This window comes from Prionailurus viverrinus, chromosome B4, assembly GCF_022837055.1.
Source record: "Prionailurus viverrinus isolate Anna chromosome B4, UM_Priviv_1.0, whole genome shotgun sequence".
NCBI lineage: Eukaryota > Metazoa > Chordata > Mammalia > Carnivora > Felidae > Prionailurus > Prionailurus viverrinus.
Window position 1 is genome coordinate 82,110,397 of NC_062567.1, and position 19,235 is coordinate 82,129,631.

General features: G+C 39.8%; 1 protein-coding gene across 2 annotated transcripts in view; it reads right to left on the reverse strand.

Moving 5' to 3' along the window:
• Positions 1-2,606: 2,606 nt before the first annotated feature.
• LRIG3 (leucine rich repeats and immunoglobulin like domains 3) overlaps positions 2,607-19,235 on the reverse strand; it is a 51,615-nt gene continuing 34,986 nt past the window's right edge. The window contains exons 10-19 of one of the 2 annotated variants that reach the window (XM_047868270.1): positions 18,706-18,777; positions 16,246-16,317; positions 15,584-15,747; positions 12,969-13,289; positions 11,157-11,438; positions 9,730-10,182; positions 8,809-8,967; positions 6,842-6,985; positions 6,473-6,748; positions 2,607-5,240 (exon numbers count right to left, since the gene is read on the reverse strand). In XM_047868270.1, the coding sequence (XP_047724226.1) occupies positions 4,996-5,240; positions 6,473-6,748; positions 6,842-6,985; positions 8,809-8,967; positions 9,730-10,182; positions 11,157-11,438; positions 12,969-13,289; positions 15,584-15,747; positions 16,246-16,317; positions 18,706-18,777 (2,188 nt within the window). In that variant the 3' untranslated portion in view covers positions 2,607-4,995. The remainder of the gene's footprint in view (positions 5,241-6,472; positions 6,749-6,841; positions 6,986-8,808; positions 8,968-9,729; positions 10,183-11,156; positions 11,439-12,968; positions 13,290-15,583; positions 15,748-16,245; positions 16,318-18,705; positions 18,778-19,235) is intronic. The other variant, XM_047868271.1, reaches the window with a different exon arrangement.

Genomic DNA, 19,235 nt, shown 5'->3' on the forward strand with positions numbered 1-19,235 from the left:
TGTGCAGTTCCTACCCAAATAAAAATCTGTTGACACACCTGGTCACCTGTTTACTTTTAGTAAACTGAACCGAAAATTATTTTCCTGCTGACTGCTGGACCAAATCATCTGGTGATTGTTTGAAAAAGAAACAAAGATCTTTTGGCTTCCTTTAGTTCTTTCTAGAAGGCATCCTACTGACACACAGGTTAACTGTTCTTAGTATTTTTCATACAATGACATCACAGCTGGCTTTGTAACTAACAGCTTCCTGTGCTACTCTCATGACAGTTCATATGAAGTTCTATGGGAAAACATTGCTACGTGTGGGGCAAAAAGGAAAAGCTTGCTTTTCAAGGAGCTTCTGGATTCTAACAGAAGAAAAATAAACATTTCAGGACAATAATTTTTTCGTATGTCTAGGAGTTTCTTTGGGGAAAAATATTTATGAGTATTTAAAATATTTAATTTTAATATTTAATAGCCCAAGCATCTAAGATAGCACCTAAGAGTACTCAAAAAAAAGTTTGCAAAAACAAAAATGAGAAAATACACACAAGGACAAGAGTGTTGTTGCCAAATTTCAACTTTAGGCTGTACATGTGTCAATATAAACCACAGAGGCGCATAGGGGCTGGTCAGAGGTACTGTACTGTTCTCTGAAAAGCTGGGAGTAGGGCGTTGCAAAGCAGGTATGGTTTGAAGGGTGGGCTGGATCTATGAGTGAAAGATCTTATACACCATAAATGGGATTTAAAGCTTAGCCATCAATGGTTTTTAAACAGGAAAGTGACCGATTCAGATCTAGTTTAGAAAACTAATTTTGTGAAACAATGAATCGGGTAGGAGACAAAGGACAAAAGACAGATGAGGGTCTGAACTTGGCAGTGGCAATGGGCTAAGAGGGAAGGCATAAACCATCTTGAGGACATTCAGGTGCAAAATCAATAGGAGTGGTGATTACTGATGATTAAACATGGAAGGGAGTACCAGAAATGAAATTGTTCTAGGATGCAGGTGGGAAACCTGGATAATCAACTTGTTCTAGGACATGCTGAGTGAAGTGCATTTAACACTTGTAGATAGTTCCATTAAAATTACAAAGTTAGTTCAAAAATAGCTACCGGGGCCAAAGCTATAGCATTTAATGCAAGGTATTATAAGTATTTATGAACCTGCTTCCTGTCCCTCTGATTAATTAGGACAAGGATTTTACTCATTTCTCTATCACTGATTCAAAATATACATACAACTAAGTATATAAGAAATGTCTGACAGTTGAGAGTGTGTTATCGAATTTCCACTCTGAGCTGTAGATAGATCAAAACAAAATCATATGCAGAAATATCACAGTAACTACCAAAACAATGACAATAATCTCATGAAGGCATTAGGTGTTATGTTTAAACAGGATTAAAAAAAAAGTTTACTTGTTAAAAGCCAAAACCAACCATAAAACCCAACAGAGATACATGAAAATTATAGAAATCCAAGAGTGAAATTGTAACAATTGTGGATTGCTTTGCCTTATTAAGATGTATTCTTAAAAATTCTTTAACTAAAACATGTAATTCTAATAAAAGGCTACATGCAAATACTGATTATAATTTCTTATGCTCATGGATATCAATCATCATACGGGAGGATACAGAATTCGGACCCTAGACACTAAAACCGGTAGAAATGATAAATTATCTTGAAATTTTTACAATAGAGAGATTTGGGGAAACTGTATACATTTCAATCTATAATATAGATTTTCATGTTTTTTTAATCTCAGTAATACATCTCAAGTTAAATCAAACATCTTTATTAAAAGACACCAATTATCAGATTTCTCAAAAAAAAAAAAAAAAAAAACCAAAACCAAAACCAAAACCAACCAAATGGTCCCAAATATTGGGATCAATATTTCTCTGTTAAAAGACTTTCTTTTTATACTTTATACTTTTTATACTTTATACTTTTTATACTTTATACTTTTTATTTTTATATTAGTTTAAAAAGTGCCTCATGGAAAAAGGTACGTTCTGGTAACTGGATATTTCTCAAATATTGAAATAATTCAATTCATGAAGAAACCGTACCCCTCTTTGAAGACTCTAATAGTTTTTTTGGCAGGACGCTGAGCTATTCAATGTGTTCATGGAATGCCGTCTTAAAAAATAGTGAGTTCTAAATTATCCTATTACACAAGTCCAACCACTGCAGATTCCGAGAGTGGGAGGCACACAGCAGGCTCTCTGTGGTGACATTTGGTTCTCCTTCTTGAAAAATACCCCTGTAGCACATCTATTGTAATGTTGGTTATAAATTACTTCCTATCACATTAAATCAAAAGGACTAACACCCTTCAGGTGTGTACAAATAGCAATTCACTTTCCTTTTTGACATCAAGTTTTTAAAAATAGTACCATTGGCTTTATTCTGAGAAGTAATTTCTGGCTTCTGTTAAGAGGACTGTGAAAGTGAGTTGTAAACGTTCCACAGACTAGACATTACAAAATATTGCTGGGGCACCTGGGTGGCTGTCGGGTAAGTGTCCCGACTTTGGCTCAGGTCATGATCTCACGGTTCCTGGGTTTGAGCCCCGAGTCAGGCTCTGTGCTGACAGCTCAGGGCCTGGAGCCTGCTTCGGATTCTGTGTCTCCCTCTCTCTCTGCTCCTCCCCTGCTCGTACTCGGTCTCTCACAAAAATAAACATTAAAAAAATTTTTTTAATGTTGCCTGCCACAATTATATAACCTTTATCTCCGAATATCTTAAAAAACAGGTTGAGATTACACACAGTAACGATGTTATCATTAGCACTGGTAATGAAGAAAACACTATGAAAGTGGCGTGAACATCTATTAAGATATGTTGTATGTGAATTAGTCTTTATCAGAAAGCACAGAAAGATTACATTGAAAAATTTTAGGCATTATTTTTCATAAACTAAATGATTTGGTATTTATCTTTTTCTGAAGTCTGTATTATTCTAGGATACATTAATACTTACTAGATTCATTTTGTGATTATATACGTTCTTTTCCTGCAAATGTCAAAGAGAAATTGAGCTCCTGTTTTTCCACACAGCTAAAATTATCTGTAATCCATATATACACACAGAGTAAAAGGGAAAAATCATATTAAAGTAGAATGAATATAATTTTTGAATTTCAAGTGCTAATGATTTAAACTTTTGTGGCTAAGTCCGGAAAAATGAAATCCTTTAAAAGAAGTTCTTAATCATTGAATAGGCCCCCATCAATGCTTGCAACACATCTGGCAATAATGAAGACAAGTTAATAAGATTTTGAAAGTCTGGCAATATGATAAAGCCAAAGCATACAAAATCACTTCTCTGCACATAGTCACTGGTGGTCCAAGGAAGGATCAACTTCCTGTCCTAGACTCTGGTGTCTACATTAAAGGAAGAAAATCTTACTACAGTCTGGGGTCGTTTCTGGCTCACAGACGACAAAACTGGACACTCCCTAAGCAGGAAAACGTCACCCCCCAACATATCCTCCGAGAAGAATCTGCTTTTCTAACAACTGCTTTCACTTTAGTTCAAAGGACTGAAAATGGCATAAATTCACACCTTCATCAGGTTGGATTTTAAAGCTTAATGTGCTATGCATTAACTCTTCCCATATATATTTAACTATTCTTGGGCAAGAGGATTGGTCTTTAAACTATAGACGTAAACAAGAATTGTCTTTAAAAAATCCAATTTCATCACCTGAATTAGTAGACTTAAGTTTATTTCAAGTAATTGAAATAATGTCACTTAATTTTAAAGATGACTATATTCATGTTTTGTGTGTATATACGCACCATGTAATGACATTTTCACTTAAATACTATTTAAAACAAATATTTTAAATAGTTTAAGTAACAGATTTGATACTCAGTTTTTACCAAAAGCAGGATAACCAAATTAGGAAAATATTTTAATTCTTTAGAATAGCTTAAAAGTACCTTTTTTATAAGAACTGCTCATCCAACACAAAATCAGTAAAAAATAGCCAAGATTTCTATCAGCATCCCACTATAACCTGGAACAGTAAATGAAAATCACCTCTGTTATAGCCACTTTAACTACAGAAATGTGCAGTAAACCATGCTCTTGTTATAATTAAAGGGATGGTAAATGTGAAACTATTTGGAAAAGCACAAGGCATCAGGCCACATAAGGCATTATTATAATTAAAGAAACATGGCTTGGGCAGTGATTTAAGCAATGGTGGTTGCACTACATTATACCAGACTATACCAACAAATCTTTGTTTGTAAAGTTAGAAATAAATTAATACACCTCAAATCTTTGTAGCTCTTTTTCGTTGTTTGTAATCTTTGTTTGTAAAGTTAGAAATAAATTAATACACCTCAAATCTTTGTAGCTCTTTTTCGTTTACAATGTGCTTTTATATACACTAATCTGATTTGAGTTTGCATTACCTCAATTCTGTGTGATAGGCAGAATGGTCAGTTTTGGCTCATATTTTAATGTGCTAAGTAGAATTTCCTTCAATTTGGACATGATAATATGAAATTATTAAGCCTAAAATGTGTTGAGAACAACAAAAACTGTAATTGTATAGATGGGGCTTGGGATCAAAATGACACATTTTATTAAATGCAATGTGCAAAATAAAATGAAGTGACCTCTATTCAAAAAAGGTACAAGACAGGTATTAATTAAAATGTTTTAGTACTCATTTTCAATAAAAAGAAATCTGGCATTATAAAAATACATAAAATAGTCATGGATTCATACCATTAATTTACGTTAAGATTTTTTTTTCACATAAAACAAAGTTAAAATAGTTTAAAAAGGTATCCTTATATGAAAGTTACTCCCAGTATAAAATTTTTTATAACTTTTTGTAATTTTGGTCCATCTGTATAAATAAGACATTTTATCCTTTTAAAATTCATAACTCCATTTAAAAACATAGGATTCTCTCTCTTTTAAATAAAAGTCTGCTTGAGGTAGTATGTTAGAGCTCTTCTTTGCTCCTACTCAGTCTAGGTGTCCAAGTCATAAGACTGAAAATTTGGAGTCCTATGGTTTTCTAAGGTCTGTTGATAGGTACACGTGTGATTTTCTTGCTGAAAATCTGTCCTTTCTTTCCCATATTCCTCTGACTCAGAGTCCAAGTCTGGGGAAGAATGAGCTTTTAGGTGAAACGCTCTTGGCTGACAATCTGATGGCTGTCCAAAGCTTGAAAAAGCATCCAGGTGAGCTCTCTTCAGAGGCTTTCCAAATGTTCCTGAAAGAAAACAAAAAACAAACAAACAAAACAAAAAAGACCTCTTAACATATGGGTCCTTTGGCTAGTATGGATATCAAAACACATTTTAAATGAAGGAGCATCTTACCCAGTGAGCACAAATAAGTGTTTTGTACAAGTCACTTATGGTTTCAGGTATATGTGCATCTGTGTTATGGAGAGAGAACTTATGGAACAGAGCTGAGGAATGAACACATATGTCCAATCGTTGCATTTCATAACCTACAGTAATATTAATCACTGTGCAATGAAGTTCCCCAATATAAGTTCTTCCAAATCCTAGCTTTGTTACTGAAGGGTCCACAATTTTCCATGAAGGAGATTTGGATTGTTGGTTACAAGTAAATTGTGCCTAGATACAGAAACTTTCTCTCAAAATCATCCTTATGCCTTGCCCTTTCTTCTTCACTAACAAAATATTATTTGACTCAAATTCTTGTCACAGTCACATAAAAGATATTTTCATTGTTAAAAGAAGGAATATAAGTAGTTACACTGTGACAAAACAAAATTTCTTAAAAGCTGGTAAACGGTTTTAAAATTCCATTTTTTAAAAACAAGATAATTTGTGGTTCATTTTCCCATATCCTCACTCAGTGAAAAGATGGCCTCAGTTCTATCCGTTGCCTGTCTGAAGCACTAGACCAAAAAACTCACAAATGAGTCTTGGCACTAGCCAGTGTCTACCACCACCAACTTGGGCTTTAAGGCTCTGACGGGCTCCTCCGCCAAAGCAGTCCGGCTTGGCAGACGGGCAGATGTTGCCAGGCGGGACGCTGTCCACCCTCCGACCGTGGTCCAAGTGTGAGTGCCACCAGACAGCCCAAACCACAATCATGCAGCGCGTACAACTCCACCCCAAAAGCTGCCGTAGTCCAAAACCACTTTTTCCACATGGCTGACAAATGGAGCTCCTAAGTCACTCCCCAAATTCTTGTGTTCTAGATGATGCCACACACAGTGTTAACCAGAAAGCTCCTAGGGCTTACTTACGGATTACATATATAATCAAGGAAAATCCCCCGTGGCTGACTCCGCCTTTAGAAACACGTGTACTAACTCACAGGATGTCACGACAACACCATTTCAACAACAAGAACAACGACAAAACACTCTTCACAAGTTTGGCATCTGAGGCGCTCACTGCTCTCCCACATACAACATGGAATGTGAGTCCTGAGTTGAGGGGTCTACTAAGTTAATAAACTCACCCATGAAAGAATTACTTGAAGGAACTGATGCTGGCTCTGGACTTAGACTGAAATCTAAAGAGGACTTGTTTAGACACAAACTTTTCATTCCGGGTCCTTCATTCTGAGAGTAAGTGGAGTTGATTAATTTCCTCACATGTGAAGGCCATCCTACATCACTGCCATTCTGTTCACAGGATTCTTCTGAAGGATAAGGACATGGGTAGCACTCCTTTTTCTTTATGTGACTGGGCTCACAGTGGTCCATTAAAGCTGTTCTCAGGTCAGGGCCACAGCCTTTCGAATTTGCGGACATTATCAGAAAGAGCCAGAGTTAGTGCTTCTGAAAATCTCTCCAGGAAACAGAACTCAGATAAGAAAACCACATACCTGTATGATAGGTTTCAAAAGGATCGGAGCCACATACATTCCCCTTCAAATACACAGGGCCTGAGGATCCCAAAAAGGGACAAAGGAATGGATCCATGGAAACTTCCACATCGGCTTCACTGCTATTGTCGATATTGCACGTTCCTTTAAAACAGACATGTCGGTCACCAAATGAATTTGATTCAAGTATCCTTCAACACTGTCTCCACTTTTGGTATTTTCCATTATTTAGAGATAAAAATTTTGGATAGAATGACATATAAAAGAAATAAATTGCAGAAATTTATAGCAGGAAATTTACTGAGGCCTATGGATTAGTAACTAACTAAATCCGTGCCATCTTACAGAAAGAGCACTTGATTAACCATCATACGGACGTGTTCACCTCAGTGAGCCTCCCCGCCCGGCTTACGAGAGAAACTGATCTGTGTCTGCGTACAGCACCTAAAGTAGCCATGGTCTGAAACACATGATGGCATCAGCACTGCCCCCTTCCTCCATAATGTCACAGGTGAGCAGGATGAGGAAGGGGCCTTCAGCAAATGATCTCTGAATGCCCAGCTCAAAGATGAGCTCGGCCAAAAAAAAAAAAAAAAAAAAAAAAAAAAAAAAAAAAAAATCCCTACTGTGAGTATCTGAGCCAAAAAACCCAGAAATGATATGCCAGTTAGCAGTGGCCACAGTAGGGGGAGGACAAGAGATGCGGTGCAGGTGAGAGATACCATGATAGGCCACATGCCTGAGAAGTAGGAACCGGGCAGTCTTCGAGAGAAGAGACTGTGCAGAATGTGATCAGTGATGCTGGTGGCCTCTGGAGCTGCTGACAGCACCAATCTCCAGCCCCAGCACCCACGTGACAGCATTATTGCGTTCCAGTTCTGTTGCTTTAAACTTTCATAAATGTCTCTGGTAAACCCTGCTACATCTGAACAAGCTGGGGCTTCTGCCCTTTGCACCCAAATGAGCCAAACCAGAACACCCACTTGGGTGTGCAAATCTTCTATCTCTACAACGCTGCCTTGCCAAGCACTTTGTGATTATTTGTTGAAATTTTTGTCTCATCACTGACTATACTATGAGACTGAAAACAAGTATCTTCCCTCTTGACTACAGAGTCCACCACAGAGCAGATATTCCATAAATGCTTGTGGGACAAGATGGTAAAATGTTTGAAAAGAATGTCAATAGCTTTCACTTTTTGAGCCTTTTGGTATGTGCCGAGCACTATGCAGTTTTCCAGTATCATTTTAATTTCACAACAACCTAATAAGTACTATAGAAATGCCCAAGATACACAGGGAGTAAGTGTCAGAAGTGGGTCTTGAACCAAGCCTGCGTGCTTGTCTTATGCTGCCTCCATGGTTATTCTAAAAAACCACACAGTTCTTTTTTTAATGCTTATTTTTGAAAGAAAGACAGAATGTGAGTGGGGAAGGGGCAGAGAGAGAGGAGACACAGAATCCAAAGCAGGTTCCAAGCTCTGAGCTGTCACCACAGAACCCAATGCAGGGCTCAAACCCAGGAACTGTGAGATCATGACCTGAGCTGAAGTTGGAAGCCGAAGTTGGAAGCCGACTGAGCCACCCAGGTGCCCCAAAACCATACAGTTCTTAAAAAGTCAGAATTTGATTCCTCTCATTTGACTTTTAAGACCATACATGAAACCAGTTAACGTCATTTAAAAAAGGAGAACGTTCAGGGCCAAAGAGCATTTACGGTGTAAAGAAAATACTGCGTTGCATGGGGAAATTAAACTTTAGTTCTTCTATTGGTCTTCTATTATTATCAGAAACAAAGATTTTTCCAGTATTTCAGAGAACAGCATAAAAGTATTTAATTTCAAGCTTTGCTAGTGATGCTAGGCCAGTTCCTGAATATATGAGTGTATCGATTTCTTGAACTGTACTTCAGCCTTCCATCAAATTATTTCAAAACAACTACAGCCCGTGTTCATTTTAAACACTTACCGTTACTGTCGTGTTGCGGTAAGAAAAATCCGCCTCCTGAAGAAGTGACGAACTGGTGGTGGCTTCCACTTTCTGAGGAGATGTACCCATCCTGCCTGTCGGCTAAGGTTCCCTGAGATGACAAATAACTAGGGATATCTGCTGGCAAGTTGGTCTCATCTACAATCCAACAACAGCACTCTGTTAACCCAGGATGACCGTACATACCCCACAGCCTTCCTTGATGAACAGTAAATACTGTTTGGGTTTCTGTACAAATCAAGTAAACCTACTCCTGAAAACCCATCTTGATTGTATAGTATTTAGGTAAGGAAGATTAGGGCTTTCTGTCTGCTGCTCGGCGAGCACAAGCCCATTTTCTACTGATCTTCTCCAGAATACCCCTCCCAAATTTCAAAAAATAAAGGCTTAGGAATTTTCATGGGATGTATCTAAGCTCTTGAATTAAGCTTGATTTCTGCCATTTTTCCAACTTGATATTTACCAGCAGAGGAGTCTGCACATATTAGTCAAGTGACAGCCCCCTCCCACTAATAACAGGATCCTCCCCAGATGGCTGCACGCACATGACAAGACAAAGAACTACGTCAGCGTGTAAAGCTCACAGCTGAAGGGCTGCTCCTGTTCTCCATCACCACCGTATGAAAGAGTGAGTCTGTTTTACTCTGTGATTTGGGCTGTATCTCACAGCCAACAGGATATTCTGATGAGGTTTTAACAAAAAGGATTAATCTTTAAACATCAGCTTTCTTTGGGGCTGAGGTGTTATTTTTAGCTAACCATATTTCTGCAGCTTGCAACAAGTGAGTCACCCCTCTGCCATGGCCTCAGGATGTGAGACACACATTCTAGACGAAAATTACCACGGGACCACAAACACACATGACGACGGCCTGCTGTGCCAAGCTTCTGTTTACACACCTGTGTTGGTAATGCTGCAATCTTCGTTCCTCCGCCTTGTGTGGTATATGATGACCACCCACACGAGCGACGTGCCCACCACACAGCAAACCACTGCTATGATCACGACGCCCACGGTGGCCCATCCATCGTCGTCTAACGACGAAGCGGTCATCTGAGGGGAGTCGCAGGTGGGAGTGGGGATCACACTGAGGCGCACGTTGCCTCTCTCAGTGCCAAGGGTATTAGACATTTCACACGTGTACTTCCCAGCATCGCTGACATCAGAGTCCACAATGATCAGCAGCTGATTGCCTGCTGCAAAAAAGTGCCTTTCGGTGACCACCAAGGGGCTGTCATCCTTGGTCCAGTTCAGTCTGGGAGGAGGGCTACCTCCAGCAATGCACTGCAGGACGGCCGTTTCTCCCTTGGTTACAGTTCGGTCCAACAGGGGCCGCAGAAAGGATGGTGTCTCTGAAATGACAAGTTATGCTTTTAATCTAAATGAAATTAGGTTTTGCATATCATAAGACCCACTAGTTCAATTTACTAAAATTGGCACCTAACAATGTATTCTTCCACATCTTAATGTGTACACTTCTTTAAGAGCCTAAATGTGTATACAACATTTGGGATTTCATTTCATTATTTGGCTGTCATTTATTGTGACACCTGTTAAGGATAATATTTACTATTTTTCAAATCTCAGCCTCTCTCACTCTTGGCAAGATTGGGAATTGTGGAAGAGGGGCAATGTGAAACATTTTAGACATTTCTTAGAAACAGAACATATATATAAAAATAATTTTAAGCAGGGGGATGTGTTGATGGAGGAAAGATTTCAGAATGTTTAAATGTTTTAAAGGGAAACTTTCTAGTGCTACATGTCCAAACCTATATTTAAATTATGAAAGTATTTTTATTTTCTGGTATTCATAGGTTACTTTGCTCAACTCTTTCAAAGATACACAGATGATTAACATATTCAAATGCTTAAAAAGCTCCCGTTTAGGCAAAAGGTAAAAGACAAACTCCTGATTTCCAGAATGGCAGGGCAGGCCACGGAAAGAGAACAGGTCCTTCCCAATCTGCTCACATGTTTTTTTTTCCTTAAATATTTTTTATAGTGTTAGGATTATTGGTAGAGACTGGGCAATGGGAAGAGGAGGGCAGAGGAAAAGGTGACTCCAAAAAGGGGAAGCTTCAAAGCATTTACTTTTCTCCTGCCCTCGGAACAGAAGAAGCAGATTCATCTCACTGGCCTCAGGCTAGAAGATGTAACGCACTCCCCACGTCGAGCTCCCAAGAAGCCATCTGCCCTCTCCAAGGGAAGGCAGTGTCTTATGGATTACCTCTCACCCTCACAACTTGGGACACTTAGGGCCTCTGGGGGAGCTAGTTATCTTTAAGATTAACTTACATCACGGAACCTGACAACAGCCACTTACCTAGGACAGTCAGAGTCGCATTTGCAGAAATGCTTCCTGCACTGTTCTGAGCTGTGCAGCTATAAACCCCGATGTCCTCTATCTTCACATCCACAATAAAGAACACATCGTCCTCAGGCATAACATGCATGCGTCTCTCCCTCGCAGCAGGGAAGTCTGTGCCCCCGTCCTTCTGCCAGGCTATCTGTGGGGCTGGATGCCCCAGGGCGGCACACTCCAGACGTGCCATTGCCCCGGCTCGGATGGTAAGGTCCATGGGGGTCTTGGTGAAGGAAGGAAGCACTGAAATCAGATAAAGAATATGGGTATCAGTGCTATGGAGTTTTAGGGGTTCATTTCCATTCTGGTTTTTTTTTTTTAAGTACATACCTACCAATGCCCCTGACATAGTTAAGGCTGGTGTTATTTCTGATTGCAAGATAAGGAATGTAAAGCTGAGATGAAGAGGTGCCCTCAAGGTTACACAGACACAGAAATGATGAAGTCAGGCTGAAACAACACAGGCCACCTGATGTTCAGAGTGAAGGTCTTTCTGCTATTTTCAAGATACTTCTCAGTTCCCTCAGTAATCATCTGTGAGATCTTGGGCAAATCAATTAATCTCTTTGTACGCTGACCACTCTCTCCTGGCTCCAACATTCTATGACTTTAGATATGTGTTTTGTCCTACAATTTTAAACTCAAAATTGTTGTATGTGTCAGGCCTCAGCAATCATTTGTAGAATGGATACATTAATGTATCATACAAGAAAATCTCCTACCACGGAAAGTACAAATGATTAAAGTGGTAAGACTCCAGTCATAAAAATGTATACCAGCCACACAAAGTAATTACATATTTTTACTAACACTAGCTAATACTTACTGTCTTTAGTGAGCACTCACCATATGCTAGGTATTCTGCTAAGTTCTCTGTACCAATTATTTTATTTAATGAAGATCACACCTCTCTGTAAGGTAGGTACCATTATTCCTAATTGAAAGATGTGGGACGGGGGGGAAGATGTGGAAATGGAGGCATAGAAAGGTTAAGTAACTTGCTAAGGGTTACAGAGCTATAAGCACGAGTTGCAGGATTCCAACCCAGACCTCAGAATTAAAGGCGGTGTGCTCTAACAGCATACATCATGGCCTCCCCACATCAGACTAATACATCGTTGGGGTGTCTGAGTGGCTCAGGTGGTTGAGTGTCTGACTCTTGATTTTGGCTCAGGCCATGATCCCAGGGTCGTAGGATTGAGATCCACATCAGGGTCGGCACGGAGCCTGCTTGGGATTCTCTCTCTCCCTCTGCCCCTCCTCTGCTTGCACGCACACTCTCCAAAAATTAAAAATGAAAAAAAATGGGGTGCCTGGGTGGCTCAGTTAAGCATCGAACTTTGGCTCAGGCCATGATGTCATGGTTTGTGAGTTCAGGCCCTGTATTGGGCTCTGTGCTGACAGCTCAGAGCCTGGAGCCTGCTTCAGATTCTGTGTCTCCCTCTCTCCCTGCCCCTCCCCCACTCGCACTCTGTGTCTCTCTCTCTTTCAAAAATAAATAAACATTGCAAAAAATTAAAAAAAAAAAAAGACTAATACATTGTGAACTCCCAGGAGAGCAAAGAGTGTCTGATTCAGTCCTGTGTTACCCACAACAATGGGGTCCTCGACACAATAACTGCTTGCATAGATGCCAAGACTCTTAATTTTGCAGAGAGGCAGAGAAGGGAAGGGTTAGGTGGGAAACTCTGAGCAGAAGACAGGGTCAGGATTAAGAGAAAACCAAATCTAAAAGGCGTCTTTAAATGCAAAAGGAAAAGTCAGACCACATACTATTTACTGTGAGCTTGGCTTTGACAGAGTAGGATGAGCCAAAGTGATTGGAGATGACACACTGATATCTCCCCTCACTGGTGAATTCCACGCTGCGCAGCCGGAGAATGGTGGTGTACTCCATCACCTCGCCGCCTTGGGCCCGCAGGTGTGCGTAATTTTCCATTTCAGCATCATGCAGTAGTTCATTGTCTTTTTTCCAAGCAAAAGTCATCGGGGAATCACTGCTGCTGGCAGCCGAGCAGATAAAACTCAAATTGGAACCTTTTATTGCCGACTGTGTTTCTGGCTGAACCGTGATCTGGGGTTTAGGAAAATCATCTGTTCAAAATGGAGGGGAGAAAACAAAACAATTTTAAGGCTCGAGAGTCCAAAAGGTACTCACTTTTTAATACCAAGAAACCCAAAACAAATGAGGGCTTAGGTTTTACCCTTTGTGTATGTTTCACAGATGGACTAACAGTCTTAGTGTTGAAATGATGGCCTGGGAGAGTGTTTATTAACTAATTTGTTCACTTCAAAGAGAGACTGAAACTTATTTATCAGTCACTAACTGAGAGGAGACTGCTATTTTGGAAGATAGGTTATCCTAGGCCCCTTATGCTTTTTTCATACAGATACAAGAAGAAATCAGTTATGGAACTTCCAGGCTCAGAGATCATACTTAAATGCTACTTGTTTTGGGGAAGTGCGATTTTTTTCCATGTTACCCATGAGTAAGCAGCAGGGAAATTAAGAAATCACTATCACTAAAGACAGCAATTAACACCTCATTTACCAAAGACAGAACCCATATTAAAAAGCAGTAATTTTTAGATACAGCAGAAAAAGATAATCCTGCAGTGAAAGAAAAAGCATCTTTCAAACTTCCTGTGAGACCCTGGCTTCAGCCTGGGGTTTCGGGTGGACAATCAATCAGGCTGCTGTGCTACACTGTTGGAGCTACATTATAATTAGAGCTGAGCAACTCTTTCATTCCAAACAGCTATTTTTAGTTCTCTGTTACTTTTTGGAAAAGTTACCTTCTTGAACTGCAGTTTCTTGGAGATGGTCTAAACCCAGAAGGAAAACAGCTTAGAAATACTGAAATGTATTATTTGGGTGCTCTAGAAAAACAACTCGTGAGTGTGTGTGTGTGTGTGTGTGTGTGTGTGTGTGTGTGTGTGAGAGAGAGAGAGAGAGAGAGAGAGAGAGAGAGAGAGAGAGAGAATGATTATGTATACCTCTGTGTCTACACATGTGTGAATGGGGCATGGGAATGTTCTGATAACTCCAATGCTGCACACTTCCAATACCATGCTGTAATCAGGATGGTTTCTTCTTCCGTGGAATTATTCTAAAATTCTCATCTGGTATATCAATGTTTAGATCCACAATGGAAGGAGTGACAGAAAAATCTAAGGACACCATATGTACGTCTCAAAGTAATCGCGTTCCTATCTTGAGACTAGAGAACTGTGAAATAAGCACCATGGGAAAGGCATGGCTCAGGCCCTTCCAGATGAGTGCCAAAAGCTTATTTAGATCCAAAAGCTACATCAGACATTTTATTTCCAGAAACCGTTGGCACTGTTTAATGCTGCAACCTAAAAAAATATATTTTTCTTGTACTTGACTAAACAATCGCAGGCAAAGCAGTTTCAAATAAATTTTTAAAGGCCAATGTAAAATTAGGTTCTGTAATATCTTAACACACACGCTAAAATTTAAGCACAAGTCGATTTCGTGTTCTATGTGCACATTTATTTTTACAAAGGTCTCCATGGTGGTGAATAGTAAACAGCAGTGTGGTGTGGTAGACAGAAGCCTGCACCAGGGAGATGAGAACCTGGGTTTTGATCCGATCTGCTGACTAGCAATGTGAAGTGTGAGATTTCTGACACTGAGATTCTTAGATGCTATGACAATGGACCTTACATTTATTTATAATAAATTCAAACTTTCTGCTCCTTATAGTGCTTTACCCACCGGGAGCAAAATTGTTAACGGCCCATCAATCATAAGCAGATAATTTTTCTCTTTCTACTCTTAATACACAGCATTTACACAGGGGTTAGTTCAGCCTCTCAACAACCCCACGGTTGGGAAGGGAAGTCCACAGAGTTCCCATTTCACGGACACAGAGATTGAGATTTAGGGAAGCAGGAGGGCTGCCCCTGTCCTTCAATTCTCCCAAGATCCAATGTCCTACTCTTTCCATCAAACCACCCTGATGTCAAAACAATGACATTTTGGAAAACTCTCATCTGTAACATTAAAATCATCACGATAGATCCATTTACATCTACCTCAGCAGACACGGAAGCTTCATTAAGAGAACAGGAGCTTAGGGGGCGCCATTAGGGATGGCCCAGTCTGTTAAGCATCTGACTTCAGCTCAGGTCATGATCTCACAGTTCATGAGTTTGAGCCCTGCGTCGGGCTCTGTGCTGACAGCTCAGAGCCTAGAGTCTGCTTCAGATTCAGTGTCTCCCTCTTTCTCTCTGCCCCTCCCCCACTTGCACTCTTTCTCAAAATAAATAAACATTAAAAAAAAGAGACAGGGAACATAAGCTTATTCAAAACCATTAGCTGGAGGGAAAAAGAAGGAACGCAGAGGCAACAGGTACACTCACCACACACAAAGCCATCCGGGCTAACAGCGAAAATACTTCTTCCTTTTAGCAGCTGAGGATGGGCACAACTGGCATTTACAAAGCTCTGAAAGTTGTTTTCTGCCACCCACTGTGGGAGCCATTTTAGCTGGCAATCGCACAAAAGGCTTGATGTATTTAAATGCCTGAGGAGAGTAATTATGTTCAATTTGTTTTATATGAAATGCAGATTCTACAAGTAAACTAACTCAAGTAAATATTAACAAAGCAATGAACGTGGAAACCAAATACACACACCCTATGAAATAAATATTCTCTAGTCCACCTTAAAATGTAAGAAATGTATTAGCACCATGTTGTTTGTTCTTACCGACCTGCTGAGGGAGAGGGACTGATGATATATCAAAAATCTCTCACTACTGAAGACCTGTTACTGGGATATTCATTGCCCTGCATTAGGTCCCAAAAATGTAAATTGCAAATTCCTAACAGAAACAAAAAGATACTCCTCTTTTCGACCAAAGGAATAACCAATTCCCTTTGCTTTCTGGTATAAAAATTAAGTAATGCTAAGGACATGCTAGACACTTTTCATAGACACGTGATCTAGGATGACCTACCTCATAAGAGCTCCCCCCACCATGTTTTATTTGAAACCCTTGGAAGGAAAAAGAAAAGCTTACAATTGCTGAAGTTTCTTCATCTGTGAAAATGCATTGCCTTGTAACGACATGATTGCGTTGTCACTCAAATCTCTGAAAACAAAATACATTAGAGCGAATTATGGTCACTGCATGCCTCAGGGAAAGGCTGGGCCCACACCCCTCACCCCATTCACCGAACTACTCCATGCGCTAAAATATATAAACCATGCAACTCCAGAAGAACACAAGAAACTTAGATCAAAGAACAAGAATATCTATTTGTATCAGAGGTAGGTTCTGTTATAATAAAAGAGATTTGCTTTATATCATTATGTACAGGTTATTTGACTCCTAAGGGCCTAAGCTGTTCTGCTGTATTTTTTTAAATAGTTATATGGCTTGTTCTGCTGTGATACTTTATGGTTTCTCATTATTCAAGTTAGTAACTTGAGAAGTTAGAACTTCAGAAGTTACTGAGAGTAACTTTTAAATACACAACTAAAATTCTTCATAGTTATCCTTTTTAAAAAACCCATCATGCATCAAATCCTTTCTATGACATGCACTGGGTTAAATGACTTAACATTTACTCCTCACAGCAACCCAAAAGAAGATGGTTTTACTACCTTGTTCAGCATGACAGGCACAGCTAAGATGCAAACTCCATTAGTTTCAATTTCAAAACCTATGCTCTTAGCAGCCCATTCTGCAACACACATGTATGTCACTGCTAAAGACAGTACGGTGTTCAGACGAGATGTACTTGCCGTAACACACTCTGGGAAGCGCATTAGTAAAACCAGAGAATATTCTAGGCTGACTTTATTTGTAACTAGTACCTACAAGCAGTTTGAATTAAAGCACTCTCCACAATGATTACTACTCTGGTTTTCTTTACAGGTCAGAGTGTACAAAAAGGATTTTGAATGAGATGAGGGGCAAGAGAGGACAGAGTGAAGGTACCAAACATGGGCAGAGAAAGAGGCTGGGAGAGTCAAGAAGGTTTAGAAAGCTAAAGCCGAGGTCAATACTCCACTGATCCACTAATTCCACTTTCCCAGAAATGGAATGGGTCAGATGACAAACCCTTTTGGCTAGTTTCCCTCTGAAAGCAATTTGTTTCAAGAAGTCCAGCAACACTGGCCCGCCCTTCCAAATTCTGCAATGCAGAATCACCCTCCTCCAGCCCGAACTGTTTCTGTCGGTGTGGCTAGCCATCCAAACCTCCCTCAAACTAACAAGTGAGTCAGAAGGCAACAAGGTGGTCGTGGATAATGGTGAAATCTTCCCTCTTGATACGCAGTGCAAACACGGGTACAACCAAATGTGTATTGTAAATCAGAACATCTTTTGTCGAAGTTAATAGTTATTAAAACTTTTGGCTACAAACATTCCCTAACAGAGTGGAGACATTTAGTATCACTTTGTACTTTTGCTGGACAAGTATAAAACACAGATCCAGTTGTAAGAAGCTGGTCAGTTCAAGCTCATGCAGGTTTCGACTCCTACCAAGGTTGGCTAGCTTGCCTTCCTAGTGGCTGGAAATATCTGAGTCCCTGAATGTAATTTCAAAACTGTGTGCCAGGAGTTGCTAAGAGGGGGTGGTGCAGAGCTCGTGGAGGTGAGAGCTGCTCGGCACAGGGACGCCTACGGCAGAGGCAGCCCCGGTTTGAGTCCTACTTCTGTCAATTGCTCGCCGATGGACTGGTAGCAAAATGGAAAAAGAGAAAGAACAAAGGTGGAAAATGGACTGTCTGCTTTACAATTAACCACAACAACAAACTACTAAAAGCCTCCCAGTAGTGCTACTAGTCTCCTAATGTCATGCCTGACGACCGCGGGGAGTGGTCTTTGTATCTTTAAAATTCAAGTCACCATCTTAACTGTTCGATGGAATCAATGGACACTCTGGACTTCCATTTCTTCACTTCAAAATAAAGGTAGTAATAGCTATTGAATAGTTTTTCCTTTTTTAGAGACGGAGTGCAAGCAAGGGAGAGGGGCAGAGGCAGAGACAGAATGTTAAAGCAGGCTCCACGCTCAGCGCTGAGCCCCATGTGGGGCTCGATCCCATGACCCAGGGATCACCTGAGCCAAAATCAAGAGTCAGACACTCAACCAACTGGGCCACCCAGGTGCCCCTGAATAGTTTTCTCATGAGGATTAAATGAGACTGTATATAAATACCTGGCATAATGCCTGACATGGATATACAATAAATGGTAGGTTTTTGAAAACTAAGTATGTCACCCCTTGAGAAAAATAACTAAAAGAAAACCCAATAACGTGCAGCAATGTCCTCAAATGCAAAGGAAAATATATACCTATATACTGCCATGAAGATATAGATAGGTAGACAAATAGGTACAGGATAAGCAGATGTGTACTTTATGGTACAGAAAGGATGCCAACAAAATTACATTCTACTTTATCTTTCATGACACATAAGTAGATAACCATCTCAGATTCCTTTAGGGTAACTAAATTCCAGTCACTCACAGATGTTCTAATGCGTCCAAACCAGTAAAGGCTTTTTTGGTAATAGATCGAATCCGGTTCCCCTGGAGTATTCTGGGAAAAAAAAAATTACATTGGAACAGTTAAAGCCATTTGGGGATGGAATTCTCATGAAAAGAATTGCTTTTAAAATCATTTGGGAATAATTCGATTTTCTTCAATTAAATAATGTATCCTGTAAAAATGTTATCATGCCATCTATTTCAGTAATACAGTTCAGCACGGTCTCAAAGCATTCAGCAGAGAACTCAGCAAAAGTAGGTATTTAGTAAGTTACTCTGGCAGTTAAATTAAAGCAGTGATTTTGAAAGTCTTTTTAGGAAGAGGTAGAAACTTTCTTCCAAGTAAATGGTCTCAAAAACTATAATCAGTAAAGAAGATATAGTGGAGATCTTCTCTTTACCCTTCCTCCCCATGGACACTTTCATCATCCACAGAAGCTTAGGGCTATATGAAACTCAACCCGAAAACTTAAAACCCAGAATCTGGCCATCTACAAGGCCACTTTAAGG